General features: G+C 40.2%; 4 protein-coding genes across 6 annotated transcripts in view; 3 read left to right on the top strand and 1 right to left on the bottom strand.

Annotated features, from left to right (window-relative positions):
• terb1 (telomere repeat binding bouquet formation protein 1) overlaps positions 1–19,590 on the bottom strand; it is a 29,321-nt gene extending 9,731 nt beyond the window's left edge. For both annotated transcript variants that reach the window (XM_044035850.1, XM_044035849.1), the window contains exon 1: positions 19,231–19,590. The gene's annotated coding sequence lies outside the window, so the exon portion shown is untranslated. The remainder of the gene's footprint in view (positions 1–19,230) is intronic.
• On the top strand, positions 2,639–6,566 carry LOC122775732 (P2Y purinoceptor 2). Its single transcript, XM_044035853.1, has 2 exons — positions 2,639–2,768; positions 5,104–6,566. Exon 2 carries the CDS (start codon positions 5,135–5,137, stop codon positions 6,122–6,124), a length of 990 nt encoding a protein of 329 aa, XP_043891788.1. The 5' UTR covers positions 2,639–2,768; positions 5,104–5,134; the 3' UTR covers positions 6,125–6,566.
• pdp2 (putative pyruvate dehydrogenase phosphatase isoenzyme 2) lies at positions 9,156–15,026 on the top strand. 2 transcript variants are annotated; one of them, XM_044035851.1, is made up of 9 exons: positions 9,156–9,486; positions 9,913–10,050; positions 11,309–11,521; positions 11,645–11,764; positions 11,846–12,132; positions 12,229–12,334; positions 12,421–12,657; positions 13,023–13,322; positions 14,031–15,026. In XM_044035851.1, the coding sequence occupies exons 1-9, from the start codon at positions 9,394–9,396 to the stop codon at positions 14,304–14,306; spliced, it is 1,770 nt and encodes a 589-aa protein (XP_043891786.1). In that variant the 5' UTR covers positions 9,156–9,393; the 3' UTR covers positions 14,307–15,026. The 2 variants fall into 2 exon arrangements, with proteins under 2 accessions (XP_043891786.1, XP_043891787.1); XM_044035852.1 differs by having other exon boundaries at positions 9,484–9,547.
• On the top strand, positions 15,468–23,827 carry LOC122775887 (B-cadherin-like). Its single transcript, XM_044036095.1, has 15 exons — positions 15,468–15,506; positions 15,798–15,869; positions 15,954–16,106; positions 16,192–16,347; positions 17,202–17,343; positions 17,436–17,599; positions 19,885–20,013; positions 20,088–20,273; positions 20,359–20,603; positions 21,452–21,594; positions 21,743–21,967; positions 22,052–22,276; positions 22,369–22,505; positions 23,212–23,349; positions 23,437–23,827. The coding sequence occupies exons 1-15, from the start codon at positions 15,468–15,470 to the stop codon at positions 23,689–23,691; spliced, it is 2,409 nt and encodes an 802-aa protein (XP_043892030.1). The 3' UTR covers positions 23,692–23,827.
• Positions 23,828–23,852: the final 25 nt, after the last annotated feature.

Here is a 23,852-nt window from a genome sequence, read left to right on the forward strand (position 1 = left end):
ATCTATCCAGAAGGGAAGGCTGCTGACTCTGAGGACCGGAGGATTTTTATTGACATGTTGAAAGGTTTGCTGCATCTTGATGGGGATCAGAGAAGCTCTCCCTGTCAAGCTCTGCAGCACTCCTTCTTCACCAGGTCCCACCCACAGGAAATATAAACAGACAGGGGTAATACCTCCACAGCCTGAGCTGTTTCCCACATGGAGAACTGTGCAGTGACTCCCTGAAATATGTTCTGGACAGAGCTAACAGAGTCCTGGTCCTCTGATGAGGGAGGCGTCCAGGGCTCCTTGGACCTGTGATGAAAAACTTTGTCTCACATGTCGTCAACATAAAACTGCCTGGTTTTCAGATGGACCAAAACCACAGGGCTTCAATTAAATCTTTCCTTATCAGGGACAATGCAGTGAGACATAGTGGACATAGAGTCCATATGATGTACTGCACATAGAGTATACAGCATCCTGCTAGTTTGCAACTCCTGTCCCTGTACTTCACTGCCACTGCCTCAGCATCCACTGGTCAGATTATTCAATTCAATCATGACTATCTTTTGCTGCTGCTGACAGTCACCTTTACAGGACTGACTTTCATTTTTAAACTATCTGATCTTGCTTCTTTGAGTTTTCTGTTGTGTGATTAGTTGTAGTCAAAAAATCCAAAAGACAAAACAAAAAAAAGCTGGTGCTTGTATGGTGTTTGTCACATTGTCTCCCACAGAAAATGGCCCAGCTGCTGTAACTTATGTGTGTGCATCCACTCTTTGTAAGTATGTGTCTTCTTCTACCAGCATCTGCAGCCACAGAGAGAGGTGGATCAGGACATGAAGAGTGAAGCACCAGGAGACAGACAGGAAAGGTTTTTTGATAACCTTCATGTATAATGTATTCATATTTTAGAATTTATAAATATACTGTATTTATTGTTTTCAAATGAAGGGTTTTAGTTTGAATCACAAATGCCTGCCTAGTGTGTGTTTACCCAACACTGACTTCTGATGGTGTAATAGTTTGTTGTGTAATTATATATGGCTGGCCATAAAGATGACTCTTAAAAAAAAACCAAGGCAGAACTAAAGTAAAAGTTAATTTGAACTTTTATATCACTTGATAATAGCAATCTATAATTAAATTATGACTGTCCCTGATCCCACTACATATCTATTGTCCTGTTAATATCTTTACATCTTTATTAATCTAATCTAACTAAAATCACTCATGAAATGTCATTAAGAATCAGCTGTAAGAAAATATGAATGATGCTTTTAGTCCTGTCATGGATTAGAGTCTATCTGACCTTGTTTGTTTAGGTTTGTGCAGTGTGTGCTTGTATGTTAGATTGTCTAGATAAACATAAACACACTGCAGTGCTGAGTGAAATTGCTTGTTTAATAAATGATTATTTTATTCAAACAATTCTGTGTATCATTTTCAAATGTTATCCCTGTTACAGTAAGGGTGAGTTTAAGTTGCCTGCACATATATGTGTATATACACTGCATACTTTATATAGCCAATGATAACTTATTCATTTATAGATAGTTTGTTGTTGTAATGATAAATTAATCATAACACAGGTATAATCTGCTAATAGCTATCTACAATTCAATTATGACTGTCCCTGATCCCAATATACAGTATATCTGCTATCCTGTTAATATCTTTACATATTTATTAATTAAATCAAATACAACTAAAATATTTAAAATTTGATTTAGTGAATTTTTCTTTTCTTTTTCTTAAATAATAAAAAAAGATTTTATGAATGAAGCTTTTCCATGTGATGGCAAAAATCTTCTTAAATAAAAACAGTGAACATTAATTATCATCATCATCATCATCAGCGCTCGTGTCCCAGTAAACTTACTCACCTTTTTTAATAATAACGTTAAATTAATATTGATAGACAGCCATTTTAAAAAATATTTTATATATATAAAATTTTTCTTTATTTTCTCCATCACACGACACATTAGCTTTTTTTAAATGTGGTTCTATAATGACATGTGTTCAATGGCAGGGTATGAGTTGATATTTAACTGTTTTCAAGAGTATAGTACAAAATTCAAGTGGAAACACTTAATCTTTTTGTTTTCTTGGTTTTTAAATCAAAATCTTTCTCAGGCGAGGCCACATCTATTTACTCTGTTCAGTAGATGGCGCTCCTCCTCTATCCACAGGCTGATTGCAATTACATGATGTTCAAGTGTTTTTTTTTTTAATTCTCACTTGTCTAAAGTCTGTCTATATTATAATATTGACATAATAGAAAGCAAACAACTTTATTAAATTACAATTGGAAAGATCTAATTGATCAGGTTCAGGGTGTTTCTCCTATTAGTGTTGTGTCACGGCATTATTCCCCCTTTTCTTGTTCAGCATGTTCCCTGTGGGAGCAGACTATTATTTTTTTTCTTCTTCTTCCAGCTTCTTTTTTAGAGGTCACCACAGCAGATAATCTGCCTCCATCTTGTCCTCTCCCATGTGTCCCTTTCTGTGTCCCTTTCTGTTACACCACCTGCCCTTATGTCCTCCTTCACAACATCATATATGCAGTTGTGTGGAAATGAATCTATGACGATATAGTCACGAGTGAAAAGTTCTGTCATATTCCTCAGACAGTGTTTAAGTCTCTAAAGTAACGCATTATTTGACCTTCACACAAAAAACCACTAACCTGTACCACTGACATCCTGTTGGATATCTCCACCCCTAAAGAGAAACTGATAGTGTTAATAGACTCACAGTACTAAAGGACAACTGCAACTCCGGTAAGACTGTTTTCAACAATTACTCTACATGAGCAGCTACTGCCTATACTCACATTGCCTGGATTCTAAAATGATGTTTTATCTGTGGTAGCATTTATCAGCTAATTCAATATATGTAATGTAGACATATCTGAGGTGAGTGCCAGTTAAAAGAGGAAGCAATACCAATGTAATATTTATGTATAATACATGAAATTGTGACATTGAAGGGGAAAAATAAATATTTTTCTGATTGAGTTCTGATTGAACTAAAGAAAACTACAACAGCCTGTGTTACATGTGTTCAAGAAAGAAAACTTACACAGTAAATACTAAGGCAGAGATGGAGGGTGTGATCATTTATTGCTTAATTATTCAAAAATAACTATGTTTAACAATGGTTATGTTCTTACATGACAAGACTGGCAGGATTAGTATATGATGAGTAAATATTGTTCCCACAGAGAGATCGACAGAATCTCATGGAAATGAAATGAAAAACTGAGGGAAAAACCTGAATAATGAGCAGTGGAAGTGTAAAGTGCACAGATACTTAAACGCACTTCAATATCCACTGGAGTACTTTTCCCCCCACCTTTATAGCAACACTATGTAGCATTAAGTGTTTGTTAATGTGTTGAGGTAAAGCACATCTCTGGTTAATTAATTTACAGAAAACACACAGAAAATGCCAGGCAACGTATATTTGGGGAAGTGATATAACCAAGTGTCATGTGTGAGTACTTAAACTTACCCACAACTGCAGCAAATCTTATCAGATTTGTCATTTCCTCAATTTAGTGATGTGGCCAAGCACAGAGCTCTCCATCTTCTACAACCTCTGAACCATGTTAATACCCTTACATTATTTCTTCTACATCTACAACAAAAAAGATCATGTCAAACTCTCCATTAAAAGGACAATATTATGCTTTTGGAAGTGTGCAAATTGCCTTGTGTCACATGAAGCATAATCCATTTGTTTCATTAGCTTCACAATTTACTGTTTATGTGAGTTAGAGGACAAAATACTGTATTTTTCATCTGTCACAAATTGACTTACAGATACTTATTAGACAGGTACTCTTGATATTTTTCCCTATGGTATTCAAATTCAGCATCAAATATGCCTTTCCATTGGTTATGTGATGTAATGTACTTTACTTCTATAGCCCTTTACAACCCACCGTTGACCAAAGTCAGTCAGTCATCATCTAACCGCTTTATCCTCCACCAGAGGGGTGCTGTGCCAATCTCAGCTACATCGGGTGATAGGCGGGGTACACCCTGGACAGTTCGCCAGTCCATCGCAGGGCCACACACAGCTAGAGACAAACAACCATTCACTCTCACACTCATTCCTATGGTCAATTTAGAGTGTCCTATTCACCTAATCCCCACATTGCATGTTTTTGGACTGTGGGAGGAAGCCGGAGAACCCGGAGAGAACCCACGCCCACACGGGGAGAACATGCAAACTCCATGTCTCCATGAACATGCAAACTCCCTTGTTCCAACCGGGGCTCGAACCCAGGTCTTCTCACTGCAAGGCGAGAGTGCTAACCACTACACCACCATGTGGCCCCCGTTGACCAAAGTGCTTTACAAAATAAAAACATTACAGACACAAGACACAAACCAAATTCATGAAACAAAAATCCAAGCATAACCAAGCAGCACTGTCACCACACTACTGGGTATTAAAAGCCATTCTGAAAAGGCTCGATCACCCCACTGTTTATATCACTGTCATTTTTTTTTGGAGCGGCTGAAAATGGAGCAGGTTCTGCCAGACTTTCTCTATGTCATTTTAAAAATGTCAGTCTCCAAAAGGACAATCAGCATGTAACACAAAATTAACAGTAGATTTTGCATGTTCTACATTCTTAAGAGAGCTTGCATGAAGGGAGGGGGGGTCTGAGGTGATGGGGAGGCAGTTGAATGGGAAACGCTGAGCTGTACGGAAGAACTTTTATCAGTGAGAAGGATTAAGGAAAGACAAAGGAGTGGGGATGAGAGTGAAGGGCAACTTCCCTTTGTGTTAAAAAACTTCAAACTGTGATTACGGACTTCAAACTACCAACTGTGGAGGGTAACATTGCTCCTCTTACTTTACAGCCTGCTGTGACTTATTGGAAGAAGAAGAAAAGCCCCTCACATTTTGATCAGCTATGTGTAGGAGACTGCAATGGCATTGAGACTAAAAAACCCTCAAGTACCACTAGCTTGCTTTAGTTTGATTCAATGTAGGACTCTTTTTTGCTAGAGTCACCATAGTCTCTTGAAACCCCTCTTAGTGTTACATGTTTGTGAACTAATATGACATAAAGAACACTATTTTATTGTCGTCCAACAGGTGTTAGAAGCAACAACATCTCACAGAAGATATGGTGGTTCCCTCACAACTTGGAAACAACAGCAACAGTTCTGGATCTTGCCCTGGGGAAATCCAGCATGTGTCCCTCACCGTTCTCCTGTGCCTTGTCTATATCGTGGGCTTCTTCCTCAATACTTTCAGCCTCTGGGTCTTCTGCTGCCGGCTGTCCAATTGGACCTCTGGGACTACCCTGCAGTTCCACCTGGCTCTCAGCGACGCAATTGCAACACCAGCCATTCCCATGATTGCTGTTTACTTTGCCACAGGCAACAACTGGCTGTTTGGGAGGCTCCTGTGCCAGGTCAAGATTGCTCTGCTTAGTCTGCATTTCTATGGCAGCACTGTGTTTCTCACACTCATCAGCATCCATCGGTACACAGCTGTGGTGCGCTTCAACAAAAGCTCCCCTATAAAGCGGAAGCAGTTTGTCAGGAAGCTGTGTGCGGGAGTTTGGTTTGTGCTTCTGATCCAGGCTCTGATCTTTGCTGTCATGCTTCCTCCCAGTAAAGACGACAATAACAGTCAGTGTTTCTCCATACATCAGCACAACCTGACAAACATCTACTTCATCATAAATTTTATCCTGCTCATCTTTGGGTTCCTCCTCCCGTTTCTTGTGTCTGCTGTTTGCTACACCCTTCTGGCAGGCACCTTAAGCCGCCTCAACATCAGCACACCCCAAGGTCTAAAAGTCAAGGTGAAATCTCAGAGAATGGTAGGCATGTGTCTGCTAATATTTGGCCTGTGTTTTCTGCCTCTGAATGTGGTACGAACTGTGGCAGTGATTATCAAAAAATACTACCCACACAAATGCCACTTTCTCCAGCAGTGTGAGAAGGCTTACTATGCGTCCTGGTTATTGGCAGGAGTGAACAGTTCCCTGGATCCACTCTTGTACTGTTTTGGTTCACAGAAGTTTCAAAATGCATTCCGGTCTTTAAGGGTTCGGCAGGTGGATGGTCCGAACAGAAGCGACTCAGAAGTGACTGGAAATCAGTAGCATGCAGGCCAGGATTTAGAGGTATTGGACAGAACAGGTTTAGATCAAGTGAGGGTGCTCAGTCCCTTAAAGTGATAATTCAGGTTTTCAAGTGTGGTCGTATGAGGTTCTGACAAAGTCAGCGCTGACTGTGCTCTTTGCGCCCTTTGAAAAACAGATTTTGTACATTTGACAAAAGACTCAGAGAGGAGCGCTGCTTTTTTCTTGCTTATTTTTACCACAAGCCATGTGCTTTTCACACTTTACATAGACAGAAGACAACATGTCGTGTTTCTGTTTCAAAGTAAAAGCACTCTGTTTTCAGTTGCTTGAATTCAGTAGAGGGATGAACCAATGATACTGTGTCGGTATCAGTCTGATATTGGTCAAAATCCTATTTACCACATGCTTCACAATGCACTCTAAAAATGTGAATAAAAATCAGCAACAGCATTTTAGCTGAGTCATGTTGTGAGCTGTTTTTCCTCCTTCATGGGAGAAGAATATTTTTTACACAGTTGGAGAAACTTGCACAAATGTGAATTTGATTCTGACTAATTCTTATTTCTGTTAAGGCTGTGAAACACTTTGTGTTACATTTTATTTAAATGAAGTGCTTAACAAATAAAGATTATTATTATTATTTTGTTTTCACACAGCATACCTACTACTACATAACCCTTATTTAACTATGCCATGCAAACTGCTATTCTCACCTATATGTTAATAAGCACCAAATACGAGGTGGTGTCACAGATTCAAGTCAGGGTCCCATCACGCAGCACTGACCAGGCTTAATATGGCTGTGTATCTTTCACAATACAAACTGTGAATAATGTCGCTATGACAGAGGCAGAAACATTGATGCCTGCAAACAAAAATGACTGTACTCTAAAAGTGTATATTTAACACCAGTTTCAGGAAACATAAAGTACCAAGAGTTGGGTGTTGACGCAACACAATCATTATATACGCTAAGTAGAGCTCTACATTTCAACACTTCAACACTGAAAAGTGTTAAAATATACTCCCTAATTTTGACACTACATCAGTGTTTTTACAACTGTAGTGTAAACCTAGAACACTCACAGAATAAAACATTTACTACAAGTCAGTACTTTACATTCACTTCACAGAGTTGAGTGCAAGCCAATTATTTAGAATCACAGTGCATGATTTAATATTTGGAAAGGATTATTTTTGAAATACCTGCAAAGGAACCATCAATCTCTTCCTCACCCAGTATTGTTTTTTCTCTTTTTTTGTTGGACCAGCAGTTATTACTAAAACACAACAGTACATTTTCAGAAATACAACTCTTTAATTCAAATTTGTCAAACAGGTATCAGTTTGACATATAATCCATGTAAAACATAATCAGTTCCATTTGCACAAAGCACCAGTGTCACGGTCACTGTTTTTTAGGTGGCTAATAAAGCCTAACAAATTAAAATGTGTGCATTAAAATAAATACAATGTGTTTAACACAAGTAAAATAAAATGTGCAAATTGACTGACCAAATACATTGTTAGAAGATGTTTCTGGAAGCCTGAAAAATGACTAAATCTCTGGTGGCATCCATTCTGCTTACACAAAACTTTCAACCAGGATACAAGGCATGTTAAATTCTGAGGTGACAGACCAACAAAGCATCTAAACATCAGATAAGGAGTTTTGTGAAGACACATCATGTGTCTTCATATTGTCGGTTTCAACATGCAGTGGAAACTATGAAAGGTGGCGAGATCGGAATGCTACAGAAGCCCTAAAGGGTCATACATACATACATTTTATTTCCTTCATTTTACTGTGATAATTAGATAATTAATGTGGAGGAAATAAAATGTATGTAGGTAGGAACCTTTAGGGCTTCCATTTATTTATTTATATACTTTTTTTAAATTTGGAAATATTGAGGAGCAACCTCATTTACAATATAGCCGAGACAAAACCCAAAACATTTGAGGACAAGACAAAACACAAAATGTTTGAAAAATACATAAGCATTTGTCAAAACAACGGGAACTACATTAGCGGTTTGTGTAACACCCTGAAAAAGGGGAAATGTGAATGAAGACTTTCAGACGATGCCCTCCTCATGGCAGAGTGTATTTTAGTGATAGAAACATATTTTACAATGGATTATTACAACAACAATAATATGGATTCTTAACAAACTCTAAATACGCTCTCCTGTGTTTGCAGGTAACCAAGCACAAACATTTGTAACATTTACTTTGACATTATATCACAAGTGACTAACAGAAATGACAACAAAGTATAATAATCAGTGTATATGTACTTATATACTCAAATTGGCACACTCAGACTTATACTCTAAACAAAAATACCACTGAAACATGTCTCTTCCGATTACCTATTTGTCCAGTTGCTTATGAAATGTACAATGTACTCAGCGGTATTTATCACACATAATCACAATTAACACCATTCCTTTTGTGAAGGAAAGTATAAATCCATTTTGTATACACACACACACACACACCGACTGACCTCGCACCATTCTGGTGAGCTGAGTGCTCCCCCTTCTGGCCTCTGCAGGCAGGTAGGTTAGGTGATATTCTCAGTTTTTCTTTTAGGGCATTTTAACCTTTTTACAAGTAATTTAAACCGAGGTGCTTTACACCAGAACTGATCTATTTATGAATAAATAGCTTTGTAGCAGCTTTTTATTTAATGACATCTTAAAAAACAACCTAAACAACTGAACATTAATAGCAAAGCATGTAAGCAAATATCACACTTGCAAAGAAATTACTTAAAGTTGAAAATGTTTTCGATTTAAAGTGTGACTGTGAGACGTTTAACTTGAAATTTCTCTAGACCGTACAGTAAAAATGTCTGATTTCCTGTATACTAGTAGATATCAATGCTCAACACAAATTTGAGTCTTGTTCAGAACTTATAGAGAACTACCTTTATGCAGTTGCTCGAAATCCATTAGGTCTCTGATAACTTATAGTTGTGAGGATTTTCAATATTTTTTTTCATTCATTCATGTGCACTCAACTGAGCTACAGCGCTCGCGGTGTTTTATTTTGAAAACCGGATGTCTATCCTTATAATTCAGCTAGATTCGTTAGTTCGCACGGCTTTTACCGTAAAAGCTTTGGAACTTTAAGTACTTTAAATTCCGCATCAGCTGGTTTGACCACGCCTGACCGCAGTTATTCATTAAGCAACAACAGTCCGTCTAAACAACGATACTCCGCAGAATCGTCAGAGGAAAACAAGAAACTGATGCCATTGATGCGTCGCTTCCGCTTTGATGCTCAGCCATGAAAGAATTAATCGGCGCAAGGACTCGCTCATTTTGTCTCGCGAGATCTGGCAACCCTGTCCCGCAGATGACGTTGAGGTGGTACGTCAGTAACGTCATTATATTTGTGGAGCTGCTGCCTGTCAATCTGTTCTGAGTCGTGGTCCGTACTCGTAGTTTCTGAGACTTTAATAAATCAGCTGTAAACATTATTCAGTGTGCAGTTGTGTAGTTTAAGCACAGGGTATGGCATAATGTGTTGCCATTGTGTTAAACGTTAGCGGAGGAGCTAGCCAGTTAGCAAGCTACAATTTGTGCCATAGCTTTCTATGTTAGCTGTGTGGCGTTGTCGGTCTGTATTTGCATAAGGAGGCGTTCGCTGCTTTGTTTTGACGTAGCACGTTAACTGAACTCACTCAAGTCGCTATTATTATGTTATTGTTAAACGGAGAATTGTGCAATTCTAAAAAAAAGCGCCATAGTTAGCCTGTGGTTATTTTAACTGTCCATTATTGTGCCTTGACATAGACATTATTGCGGTTAAGCTGCTCAACACACTGCCAACAGCGTGACAGCGATGCGATAGAGATGCCAGGTCGAGTCTACGCCAGCGTCCTTCAGAGAGCTTCAAGCTACACACTGCCACCAACGTCTACCCCATGTCAGGTCTGTATCCGTATAGAATTAATACTTTCACTTACATTTTCAATATTCAGCTTTTGGTATTCTATGTGTCTGTCTGTAAGCATTAACTGACTGAAAAAAATATTAAAGTATTTTGGTAGTTTTCCCATTGAGCTGAAAGTATAATACATAAGCTAATAAAAAAAAGAAGCAATTGTCTCATGTCAAGTCAGAAATTGAATAGAATAGTGATATGGCCTTTCACCACGTTTTCAAAACATCTTAGTTTGAACTCGGTATCATTGAAACTAGAGAACAGAAAGTCATCAGAAGGTGCCAAGTCTGTGGAGACTAGAGAAGCGAAAATGAAGCAGGGAATCTCCAACCAGCATATATAACCTCCCAGTTACGCAGATTACCCTCTGCTGTGGGAGAACACAGGTGAACCCAATAGATCCTGATTAAGAGATTGTGGGTCCCTGTCCATACCAGGTTTTCTTAGTTTGTCCTTTGTCCTTGTGGTCTAAACACATCAAAACAAATCTAAGTATAAATGCATCACTTGTTTTTGAATTAAAGTAAAAGATGTAAGATTTCATATATGTGAACAAAAGGATTATTTTTCTCAAATTTGTTTCACAAATCTTCAGTAGTTACCTGGAGGCATGTGGACTTGCTTGAGTTATGTTTGAAGATGTTTCACCTCTCATCCAAGCGGCTCTTTTAGTTCTGACTAACTGATCCAGGTAATTAGACTCTTTATGGTGGATACATGTCTGCAGGTGATCTGCTGTGGTGACCCCAAAAAGGGAGAAGCCAGACCCAGATTACAAATTTGTTAAAATCGTTATTAGTGATCACTTCAACTTTTCTACAATAATTCATCCACCTGGCATAACAAAATATGAATTAAACAACATTGCACTGGTGAGCTTGGACTGGTCACAACAAAAAGCCACTCTAAAATGTGCAGTTTATCTTAAGGAAGTACCTTCATTAGACACTGAACTAAAGCTTCACGCAGGGAATCTTAAGGAGGGCTGAGAACCTGACATTATCTGTACGACCAGTATGACCACCATTGGTGTCAACCCTCTCAAAGAATTGATCAGGTAATTGTTTCTGTGGGATATTGGTCCACTCCTCAATGCAACAACAGTGTTGTGTGTTTATGTTTCTGTTGAACGTGTAAACACTCTGTCAAAACCTAGAAATTCTAAGTGTTTCATCAGTTGTAGGTGTGTGGTACACCATTTAGAGACCTCACAATCTAATGTTGTCATAATTCTTTTCCATTCAGTATGCTGTGCTTTCAGCATTTTACTGCCCCAAACCTCGACAAGCCTTCCCTTGTCACTCTTCATCCTGGAGCACCTTCAGATCACAGCACCTGCACTACAGTGATGAGCCAGGACACTGGTCTCAGAGAAAGCAACACTTCTCCACTCATCAAGATCTAGCCTTTCATCTCAACCGGGTCCAAGTCAACAGTATTCTACGATCTAATGAGCAGGTAATGCAACCCAAACCCCTCAATTAAATCACTTTTTATGGCCCACAGGCATAATAGTTAGGCAACCGCCTATACAATACAAACCAGTTGTGTTTATCTATGTTGCTGTCATCTCTCTTTCAGGTTGTGAGTGTGCCAGAGTTTGACAGCTGGGGACTCAGTACTGTGACCAGATTTGACAGTAACCAGCTCGCTGCTAACATACCTAATGAAGACCGTCGTAGTGCAGCCACCTGCCTACACGTATGTATATTCTACTTTCCATCTCCCAAAATCCCCTCCCCTTCTTTGCAAAATTTCCCTTTATTGTCCCACCTTCTTTAGTCAGAGGGTATGCTCTTTGGAGTGTTTGATGGCCACGGGGGAGCGGCATGCGCTCAGGCCGTCAGTGAGCGACTGCTGTACTACATAGCAGTATCAATGATGCCAAGGAAGACCTTGGAGAAGCTTGAGAAGTGCATGGAGCACGGCAGGCCTATTCCACCAATTTTGCAGTGGTACAAGCACCATGCAGACATAAACTATCGTGAGTCAGCTTCGCTCTACATCAACCACCTCAGAGTTTTCTGGCAAGAATTACTGGAAAGTGAAGAACATGCTGAGGGCATGAGGTAAGTATTCATGTATTTTTATTTACACTGTTGTGCTGTCTAATTCTTCTTTCTTTTTTTTTTAAATACGTCTCCTTCTTGTCCCTTTTCCTTTAGCCCTGCTGAAGCTCTGGACCGGGCTTTCAAACGCCTGGACTCTGATATCTCCTTGGAGGCTCAAGTCCCTCTTTCCAATGACCTGATGAAAAACACGGCCATCCAGGTGGTAATATAAAACCTTCTCTGCTGCTACAGTGAGATCAAGATGACAAAGCGTTGACAACACATGCGTCAACATCGTCTGTTCAGGTGGCGTTTGCCGGTTGCACTGCCTGCGTGGCCCACATTGGCACAGACTCGATTCACCTGGCAAACACCGGTGACTGCCGTGCGGTGATGGGGGTTCAGGAGGAGGACGGTTCGTGGAGCGCTTTACTGCTGTCCGACGACCATAACTCACAAAACCAGGATGAGGTGGAACGAATCAAAGCCCAGCATCCAACCTCGGAAAGAGACACGGTTATCACAGACGACAGGCTGCTTGGGGTGAGGGGCTTTAATGATTTAACTGTGAAGTGATATCCATTTTAGAATCCTAAATGATTTTGCACATCAACAGTGATGCGAAATTATGAATATTTCAGAGGTTAACTTTGACAAACCCTCACTTTTCACATCAAGTGTGAGGAGATTAAGTCAATTAATATTAAGGACCAAGGCTCCAGTGATCCGACACCTTCATGTGGAGGATAAAGCGGTACACAATGGATGGATGGGAAAAAACAACAGGTGGAGACAGCATCTACTGTATGGATGATGAACTGATGCTAACTTATTTTACTTCATAAAAAGAAAGAGTGCATCTGTTGTCCAAAGACCTTCAGTCACTGAACCTTTTGTGGTGTTGGCAGGTTCTGATGCCCCTTCGTGCATTTGGTGACATGAGGTTCAAGTGGAGCTGTGAGCTGCAGCAAAGCATTTTATCCGGCCTGGAATCTCGAGTGGATGTGGACTCTCTCAACCTGTACCAGTATTCTCTACCCAACTACCTAACTCCACCCTACCTGGACGTGACGCCTGACATAAAGTATCACAAACTTCGACCTCAGGACCGCTTCTTGATCCTCGCCACTGACGGGCTGTGGGATGAACTCGGCAGTGAGGAGGCTGTGCGGCTGGTTGGAGAACACCTGAGTGGGATTCACCTACAGGTTTGTTTGTATGAGGATTGTTTAGTTTTGATGTCACAGCCAGTGTTGGGCAAGTTACTCACTCACGAAATGCAATCATTTACTTATTACATACATATGGTTAAACTGGTTAGTAAGTCAGTAAGTTTGATAGTCATTCAGTAAATGGCTCAATCAGTTTGTAAGTGCAGTTAATCAGTCACTCAGTTAGTTAGTCAGTTTGTAAGTCAGTGAGTTGGTTAGTGTAGTAGTGAGTCAGGTAGTAAGTCAAATGGTTATTGAGTCGGTTAGTCAGATGGTCAGTTGCGTAGTCATGCTAAGCCAGGTAACTTCGTCTTAATGCAGTCGCTCTCCTTCAGCTGTGCAACAGCACATCAACTGTGCTTGAGGCACAGGATTGATGGCGTGTTTCCACCGGCTTGACTTTCCTCGGCACGGCACGGTTATTTTGCATTCCCACGAGCATAGTCCCTAGTACTTGGTACTTTTTTTTAGTACCTGCACAGGCGAGGTTCCAAGCAAGCTAAGGCAATACTGCGTGTGACGTTGCCAGACTGCCGGCCGGATTGGTCAGAGTGCCGTCACAGGAAGAGATGTCCGACACAAGAAAATCTCAATATTTAACAGAGGAGTCTGGTGTAGTCGAGGCAAGCTGGGACCATAGGTGGAAAAGGCACAGGTGGAAAATAATATTTTTACTGTCTAACTTGTTTCTGTTCCTTTCCTCAGGCTCCAGTTTCTCGGTCTGAGCGACAGGTGAAGTTGGGTCAGATGCTTGAACTCCTAATGAAACGTCGAGCTCGCGCTGCTCCTGCCGTGGACACCAACGCTGCCACACATCTCATCAGACACGCAGTGGGAACAGGAGAGTACGGAGAGCTGTGCCAGGAGAAATTGTCCTCCATGCTGGCTCTGCCTGAGGACCTCGCTCGCATGTACAGAGACGACATCACTGTGACTGTGGTGTTTCTGAACTCTGACCTGGCCAGACCTCACCACCGCTAACACCATATCAGTCCTTCAGACAGCGATGGACAGAGATTTAAAAAACAAAAATTTTTTTTTAGGAGATTTCAATGCTAATTACTACAACCGGTTACATCATGTGCTTTATCAATCTTTTCAAAGTAAGGAACCGTTTTCAACTTGGTGTTGTTTGCAGGTATTTTCTTTGAATGTCATTGTGCCAAAGATTAAACACAGGTTACATAATTATTCATTATTACAGTATTTTGTCAGGTCAGAATAGACGTGTTCTGGTGTCAATGCACATTCATACACATCTATTGTAAATGTTGAAGGTTAATGCAAAGCTACAGAATAATGCACTTACTCACTTTTTTGCTTCTTCTTTTCTCTTTCATAGTTCCATGTTTTCTCCTGTTTACCTGACCTGTGTGTAAACTGTGAAGTCTTAATGTTCAAGTTGAAGTATGTAAAAAGTGTGCGAATGCTTCATAAACAATATGAGGAAATTTGTTCAGTTACATTTGGATTACTTGTCTTGGAATACAGAGATCATTTCTATCCTCTTATTTTTGTATAATTTTTGCCTGACAGTGAACGTGAAATAAGCAGGTAACATTTTTTGAGTATTATGGGCTGCAATCTGATCCTCAAGTGTTTTGTAAACATATGTGTGTGTGTGTGCGTGCTGGCTGTCGCCATAGAAGAAATGGTCCAATTAACCCACAAGTAAAAGTCAAATAAAGTTATATATTTAGACGTGTGTGTCGCTGGTGTTTTGTCCAACAGTTTGTCATTTAGAAGTGAAAATGAAAAAAAAATTGTGCTGCAGAAGGTTTCATATTGATCTATTTTTTTTTTTTGAAAGGAGTTACCTGCATGAACACACACATACACACCTGCATGTTTTTAGTGTGTGAGCGTTTACCTCGTAGCTGCTTTGTTTTCACTAAGCTCAGTGATAAGATCAAGCACCTACCTGACATCAGAAGTGGAGGACACACACGATAACCCTTGCCACAGGCAGTTTGAAGAATTAATACTTGGGAGCACATGAGTCCGTGAAAGGATTATTTGATTCAAATGGTCGAGAAATCTTCAGGTAAAAAAAACAGTTAAAGAAGAACTAAATATAAGAACTTGGAACAAAGCAGCCGATCCAGTTTGGAAAAGATCTTTAAGGATCGGTTGAGGAACAGCATGATTGTAAGGACTGCTTTGTTGCTGTGTCATGTACAGGTGAGTGTTTGACAATGAAATGCTTTTTAATGTTCACTTTTTTGTTTTTGTTTCTTCTCTACCAAGATTTCTATTCCTTTATAGTCAGAAAAGTGAGGAATGTTGTCGTTTTTCCAGGTTTAGTCTTCTGAATTACCGTTAAAAACAATTATACTTTCATTTGTGTATATCTGTGTGAGTCATTAAACTGAATACAGAGGTATGTTATTTTCTCCTGCATACACTTGGGAATATTCATTTATTGCTTGATAATTAATATCATGTTATCACATGATAATGTCTGGTCCTCAGTGTTTGGCTGTTCTGGCTGCAGCAGCGATCGACAATAACAACTGCTCTGAAAACAAAAACCCAACAAACAAGGTACATTTAAACACAATTGTATGATTTTAAACTTGCTTAATTGGATTAAAAGTAAAAATGTGACTTGATGTCCTGCTTTTCAAGAAGCTCCACTCACACCTGAGCCTCCATCAACCCTCCACCATTGAGTTTCCACATGTGTCTGCCGTTCTGAAGCGGATGAAGAGGGGGTGGGTTATTCCACCTATTAACTTTCCTGAAAATGACAGGGGTCCATATCCAAAATATATGGTGAAGGTAAATGCAGCAGCCACAGTTGCTTAATCCAATGTTTTTGACCTATCCGCCTCTTGGCTGATTTGTCTTCATTACTGTGCTTCAGATTAAATCGAGCATCGAGGACAAGGTGGCGATAACATACAAGATCAGTGGATCGGGTGTTGATCAGCCTCCTGAAGGTGTTTTTACGATCGATCGGCGATCTGGGGTGCTGTACCTGACCCAGCCACTTGACAGGGAGAAGAGAGAGAAATACATTGTGAGCTGAACGTTTAAAGGTCCAGTGTGTAACATTTAGGAAGGTATAGACAGGAGTATAATACCCACAAGTATGTATCCGTAAGTACATTACCAGGCTTAGAATAGACAAATGTCCAACTTTGAAAAATTATATCACGATATAACAATAATTTGTCACTATATTTCACGTCACTTTCAGAACAAAAGTGATTGGAACACATATAGTTGATAATAACAAACATTTATGGTGCAAAATGACTCTTATGAATAGAAAAACCACACATTCAAGAGTCAGCGGGTCGAATGAAATCAATTGGGGGGAGGGGGGTACATGCGGCCTGTAGGCTGCCAGTTTGAGAACTCTGTACTTCAGCAAGGGTCAGGACAATTACAAATTGAAGGTTGTGGGTTTGATTCCCAGCAACCCCTAGTCACTTGTGTCCTTGGGCAAGACACTTAACCCCCATGGCAAAACTGTATTGTAGCAGTCTTCAAGAGTAGAAAAGTGCTTTTTGAGTACAGACCATTTACCCAAAGAGCATCATCATCATAATTATTGTCATCATTGCCATAAACATTAAAAGATAAAATAATACAATTATTTTAGTAAGTATAATCGTATCTTTGTATGTAGTTTGTCTATATCCAAAAGTGTAAGCATAGCCTTTCCTGTCGCCCCTCTGATCTCAGTGAATGGTTCAGTCTTGTCTGTGACTGCTCTCTCCGCTGCAAGACAACCACTTCAATTCAGTCCTTATCATTACTCAGAGTTCACAGATTCTTGCACACTGGACCTTTAATCTTTAATTTAAACCTACAATATGACACCATCCACTACTATTATCATAACATCCAGTATGCTGTGTATTACAGCTGTGGGCCCATGCGATGAATGAGAGGCATGAAGCCGAGCAGCCCATGGAGCTCATCATTAACGTCATCGACCAGAATGACAATCCTCCACAGTTCAATCGGAGCCTTTTCTATGGCAACGTGAGTGAAAGCGCCACAGTAGGTGAGAGGGTTAAAAAGCTGCACTGGTCCTTTAATCTTTATTTCACTCCTCAGTAATATGTGCATTTCAAGCCACCTTTGTCTCGTCAACAGATGATTCTGTGGTGACGGTAACAGCAAAGGATAAAGACGACCCACTGACAGATAACGCAGTTATAAGGTACCGGATATTGTCTCAGACGCCTCAGGGAGACATGTTTAGCATAAACCCAGTGAGTGGAAGCATCAGTGTGGCAGCAGGTGGACTGGACAGAGAGGTAAGAAACACTGCTCTTCTTCTTCTTTCTGACACCATCTATCACTTCAGATGACTCTGTCATATACTGGGAGATAAGAAAGTGATGATTTTGTATCAGGGACTGTGTCTAAGACCAAGGACCTGATGAAAGTTGTTACAAATACCATCACTTGTCATGTTTGATCGTGAACTGAGCTTCCTGCCCACCACGGATGTAATCTCAAGTGTTAACTTAAAAAAAACTTATCATTTTAATCTTTGTATCATACTCCTGAATCTCTTACGTACTTATATTTACTATACTTTATTGCTATATACACGCACTATGTATTTATATAGCATTTTTCTAGTTTTGATGACCACTCAAATTGCAAAGGTTTTAGGTCACCATTAGATATTTGCTGTTTTAACAAAACTATTATGATTATATGTTATATTAAATGTTACACTTGCTTTAAACAAGACCTTACATAATCATGTTGTATACATTTGACTTAGTGGAAGCTTGTTAATATGTGAGACTGACTTTCTTACAATCATAATTTATTAAGATATCAAAATTCAAGACAGTTTTCACATAAATAGTTCATTAAAAACTGACTACTGTCTGTAGAAAACCATTTTGTTCTCATGTTATTTCCTGTATTTTCTGGTTGCCTCTTAAAACAAAGACTGAAATTGCAAATTAAATCTTTGCTAAAACAACAAAGAAGTGGTGGCTGAAGGCATTTGCAGAGTAATAACGTAATGTATGCCTTTTTTGTTTATATAGTGTCACAAAGTTAAAAAAAAAACTAGTTGCAAAAACTACCAAAACAAATCTCTAATTAAACAAACTAACAAAAAACCTTGAAGCGCAGCGAGTAGAAACACAAACTGAAGCACACTGACCTGAAACAAATGTGGCGAGTGGGGCTAGGAGCCAAATAAGAAAACAGCCACAAAGCAATAAGCTCTTAAACGGATAAGGCAGTGGCCTAAAACAAAATACTTTACCAACAAATTACAAATTAAAGAAAACTAATTATTATAATAATCAAAAAGTTCCAAACACAGGAAAATTGCTTACTAAAAAAAGAAATAATATTATTGACACTAATCACAACAAATTACACAAAACAAATAATGAAAATAACCCATACACCATAAACAAACAAATCAACATTCGAGAAAACTAAACAAGATCAATCCCAGTCTAGTATGCTTTCCTTTGAAATAAGTGACCCCAGACAACTCTGTAAAATGAGGAAAATGTATGGCCTTTACTGAAAGGTAACTTACAAATATCAATAATATTCATAGTGTTTGAAATGAACAGTTAGGTGGTCCTAAACATAACCAGGAGTTCTTCTACGGTTCTCTCTAAATATACCATAACACAAATAGCACACACTATTAACAGTCACTTTTCACTTTCTACACATCATAAACGGCATATACCAAACTAAACTGATTGATACTGTACAATTACTGTAGAAACTTTGATAACACACCTGTACAATATGTAGTAATCCGTTTCCTGGTTAAACCCTTGTACTCTTTCAGAACATATAAAACACCTCAACTGTGGGGCCACACACACACACACACACACACACAAGCTCACACACAGATAAAACACTCCAGCAGTAAATAGACAGTTTAACTTACAGCTTTCAGTCTCGGTCCCAACAACGGTTAATCCAAACAATGGTCATGGAAAAACAGCGAAGGCGATATTCCCATCCAGAAACACTCCAACGGCGGCCCTCCCTCACGACATCCTCCGGCGCTCCGTGCTAACTCCCTTAGCTTAGCGATAGCGTCCTCGTGGACTTCAACTTGGCTCAGAACACAATTCACTCACACTTCTAACATGTACACAATTAAACTTCTCGTGTTTCTTAAAACTCTTCATCAATTAACAGCTTCATAAACACTCCACTAAGTTTTTTGTTCGGTTCAGTGGCCTCCCCAAGTCAGTAACTTATTCGATGCCCACATTTTCTAACGAGGGCTACACACAGGTGAGACACATTAGGGGCGGGCCAGACAGTCAACAGGAAACAAAACTCGACAAGGTACACACACAGAAAATTCTTCAAAATAAAACCGGAAACAAGGAACAGAAAACCAGACACTAAAAACCTCAAGGTGAAGAAAACAGAAAAAAATAAATAAATAATCCAACCGTTATACTGTGACATTCAGCTTATTTCATATTTACCTGGATTTTGCCTCTGCACGTTCATCATTTAAAGTCATCTTGTGTCTGTATTGTGCTGATGATGATGATGATGATGATAATGATGAGCTGACCCCCAGACTCACCCAGAGTTCAAACTGATCATTGAGGCTGCTGATATGGGGGGGGAGGGGCTAACAGACACCTGCACGGCCGTCATCAGCGTTTCTGACAGCAACGACAACGCTCCACAGTTCACCAGCACGTCTGTGAGTTCAAAAAGTCCCACATTCTACATTAATCATATGGAAACGATCATAAATGTAACTTCATTTATCTCCAGGTTTCCACATCAGTCCCTGAAAATAAGGTAGGAGTGGAGGTAATAAGGTTAAAGGTCACCGACAAGGATGAGCTAGGAACTCCACACGCCAACACCATATATTCAATAATCAAAGGCAACGAGGGCGGAGACTTCAATATCACCACGGGCTCCGATAAAATGGAAGGCGTCATCAGGACAGTCCAGGTCAGAACACGCGGATCACTGTTATTGATAAATATTCATGGCTTTGTGTTTGATGCTTATTTCCTTTCTCTCCTTCGCCTTCAAGGAGCTGGATTTTGAGAGCACGGCCATCTTTACTCTGGTGGTGACGGTGACCAACGAGGCGCCGTACACGGCGTCTGTGTCCACCTCGACAGCAACAGTCACCGTGACAGTCGAAGACCGCAACGAACCTCCTGTTTTTAGTCCGCCAGAGATTCGTGTCAGCATATCAGAGGACGCGGAAGTAGGACGTTCTGTGGCCGAGGTCAGAGCCGAGGACCAGGACACAGGCAAACAACAGAGCGTCAGGTCACTGCAGTATTTACTTTTCTTTACACGACGACACATTTATGGATGTTATTATCTTTCTCAACAGTTTTTGACGACTCCATCTGACTTTTTGTGATGGTTTTTGTGATTTCCTCCACTGTATTTCAGTAGAATAGCACAAACCGTCACATAATGTGCTGTACTCAATCATCTTTACTAGATGTATAAAGCTAAAAGAGAGGAAGCCAAATGCAAATGAGCCCCCTTATAACCCCCCTCTGGCTCCGGCTCTGTGTTTTCAAAGTCCACATTTCATTTCTTTATTCATTTTACTGGCGAGGTAACTTGATAAGTGTGGTACTAATCTGTAAGTCAGTGGGAAAAAAAGCTGGAAAGACATAAAAAATGATTGAGTTTGACACCAACTGTCCTCCTTCACAACATCCATTCTCTGTGCTCTCCCTCTTTTCCTCATGTGGCATGTGGAGAGGATTTAGGCCACCATTGGATTTGGATTATTATGACCATATATAATTATTTATCAATTTCTTTATTGGGACACAACCAGAAAAATATGTATACAGTGTTAAAATAACAGATCCTACAGGCTACAGTGTCAAGAACTGAGTGTGTCCTCCTCTTGTACTTGAACAACAGCAGGACTGTTTCTCTTAAACCCTGACGTGGAGTGAAACAGTGATTGAAGAAGCTGTAAGATGGTAATAAGATTCTAATAGAGCAGGACTCAGTGGATCAAACTGTAACAACATAAGGTGCTGGTTTATAAAAACACAGGTGACATGGCAGAGGTCTGTATGACTGTTATTATTATTGTTGTTGTTGTTGTTATTACTACAACAACATGTTTTTCTGTCTCACTTCTCCAGATATAAACTGAACAATGACACTGCCAGGTGGCTGAGCATCGATCCAGACTCAGGATTAGTCACAGTCAAGAGCAGCTTGGACAGAGAGTCACATGTTGTCAGAGACGACAGATACACCGTCCTCATTTTGGCTTTTGACAATGGTAATTTTGTATTTTTGTATATCTATATCTATATAGATATAGATATATCTATATCTATATAGATATAGATATATATATACATATATAGACATATACAATATGTACACTTGACTATTACTGAACAATAAACCTACTGAATGTTTTCCAGATACTGTCCCAGCTACAGGGACAGGAACTCTGCTCGTGACTTTACTGGACGTGAATGACCATCTCCCCGTGGTCCAGCAGAGAACGGCTATGATGTGCAACAAGGACTCTTCTCCGGCTCTGCTGGATATCGTGGACCTGGACGGATCAGGTCACGCTGGACCGTTTACTGTGGAGCTTCTGGGAGAGCACAAGATCAACTGGACTGTCAGCATCAACTCCACCAGCAAGTGAACCCCCCACTGATATGTGACGTGCATGAGCAGGGCTTGCTTGTATGCATCATGTGATGGTTAATGCTGTGTTTCAGGCAGCGTGGCAGCTCTGGCTCCCAAACGGGAACTTTCCCCCGGGGACTACAGCGTGCTCATGAGGATCTATGACGCTGGCTCACTCTACCAAGACAGCACACTCAGCGTGGAGGTGTGCCAGTGTGAAGGAGCCGCCTGGACCTGCTTCACCTCACTCTCTGCTCCTCTCATGCATGCTTCTTCTCTCACAACCTCAGTGCTGGCAGCCATTTTTCTCCTTCTGTGTATGTACATGCACATTTTTCTTATTCCTCCCCGTCATCTTTCATGTTTGTTTCTTCTTCTTACTTACTCGTTTGTTCCTGTTGACCTGCAGTGTTGCTTCTGCTGCTGCTGCTGCTGCTGAAAAGAAGGAGAAGGAGCAGCTCAGAGAAGCGGGTTCCTCGTGTGGAAGATTTTCCCAGAGACAACATCTTCTGTTATGATGAAGAGGGAGGAGGTGAAGAAGATCAGGTAAAGGGAAAGAGAGGAGACTTGGTTAGAACGGTTTTCCAGTTTGATATTACAGTCTTTCCCCCCCGTTTTAAACACATAAAAATGGAATTGTGCACACAGAAGCTTGTGTATCTCAAATGTCATCTGTGAACACATCAGGACATCATTTATACTGTTTACAGCAGCAGCACCCGTTAATGACAGCGCTCCTCATGGTGTTTTGTGTACACAAACAGTGAAGCAACATGTCTATGGTTAAAAATTAAACAGTGCTATTTTGTAAACAGGCCCTTCCATAATCAGCTGTTCTTGGTGTTTCAACACTCCTGTGTGAGGATACTGTTTTTTTTTTTATTTATTTCCCTGTTGTGAGACTAATAAAGGATTATCTTTTGTTATCTTATTAATAAATGAGATAAAGAGTAACAAAAATAACAAACACAGGTTACAAAAAACTAATAATGAGTCTTTAATGAAACAAAACCAACAAACACAGGGAACGGAAACAAAAGTAACAAGACTGGGAAACACGTGGAAAAACTACAGGAACAATCAAAATAAACTATATTTATATTTAAATAGACTACATAATAGACTAACTACACACAGGGACAATCAGACACAGGTGAAGTGGGACAGACGATCAACAGGGAAGACGTTGTCTGAACGCTCGTTTATTTAACTTGTCAAAGTAAAAATGTGTTCATGTCTGAATACATGTCAGGATTATGACCTGAGTCAACTTCAGAGGAGGCTGCACAACTGTCCTGAGGTCACTGACGTCCTTCCTTCAGTCCAGAGCCGCCCGGGCTACTGTCTGCAACTCCAGCCGAACGAGGAAATCAGCAAATTCATTGAAAGTGTGAGTGATGTTGAAATGACAGTGTGTTTCTAGGACGTGTGGTATTTGCGTCAGCGTCTGAAGACATGTCCTCGATCTGTCCTGCAGAACCTGTGTGCTGCTGACTCGGACTCCTCCGCTCCTCCCTATGACTCTCTCCTGGTGTTTGACTTTGAAGGCCTGGGCTCTCTGTGCAGCTCTCTCAGTTCCATCGTCTCCTCTGACTCGGACGAGGAGCACCAGGACTACGGGAGCCTCAACCAGTGGGGGCCAGTTTTCCGGAGTTTGGCTGAGCTGTACACGGGGGGCACAGAGGAGGACGACGACACACAGACACTGCCGGGAAAAAGAGAATGGGTGTGAAGTGTGTTTAGAAGATCAGAGAGTTTGCAAACTCTTTCTTGTAAAATGTTTCCCTCACCTCACCCTTCCCTTCAGTTAGCATCGGAACTCAAAAGATGTTTAATGTGTACATTCGTCAATGTCTAATGTGTAAACATGTTGGTCCAAAATGATTATTATTA

The sequence above is a fragment of the Solea senegalensis genome, linkage group LG10 (assembly GCF_019176455.1).
Source record: "Solea senegalensis isolate Sse05_10M linkage group LG10, IFAPA_SoseM_1, whole genome shotgun sequence".
NCBI lineage: Eukaryota > Metazoa > Chordata > Actinopteri > Pleuronectiformes > Soleidae > Solea > Solea senegalensis.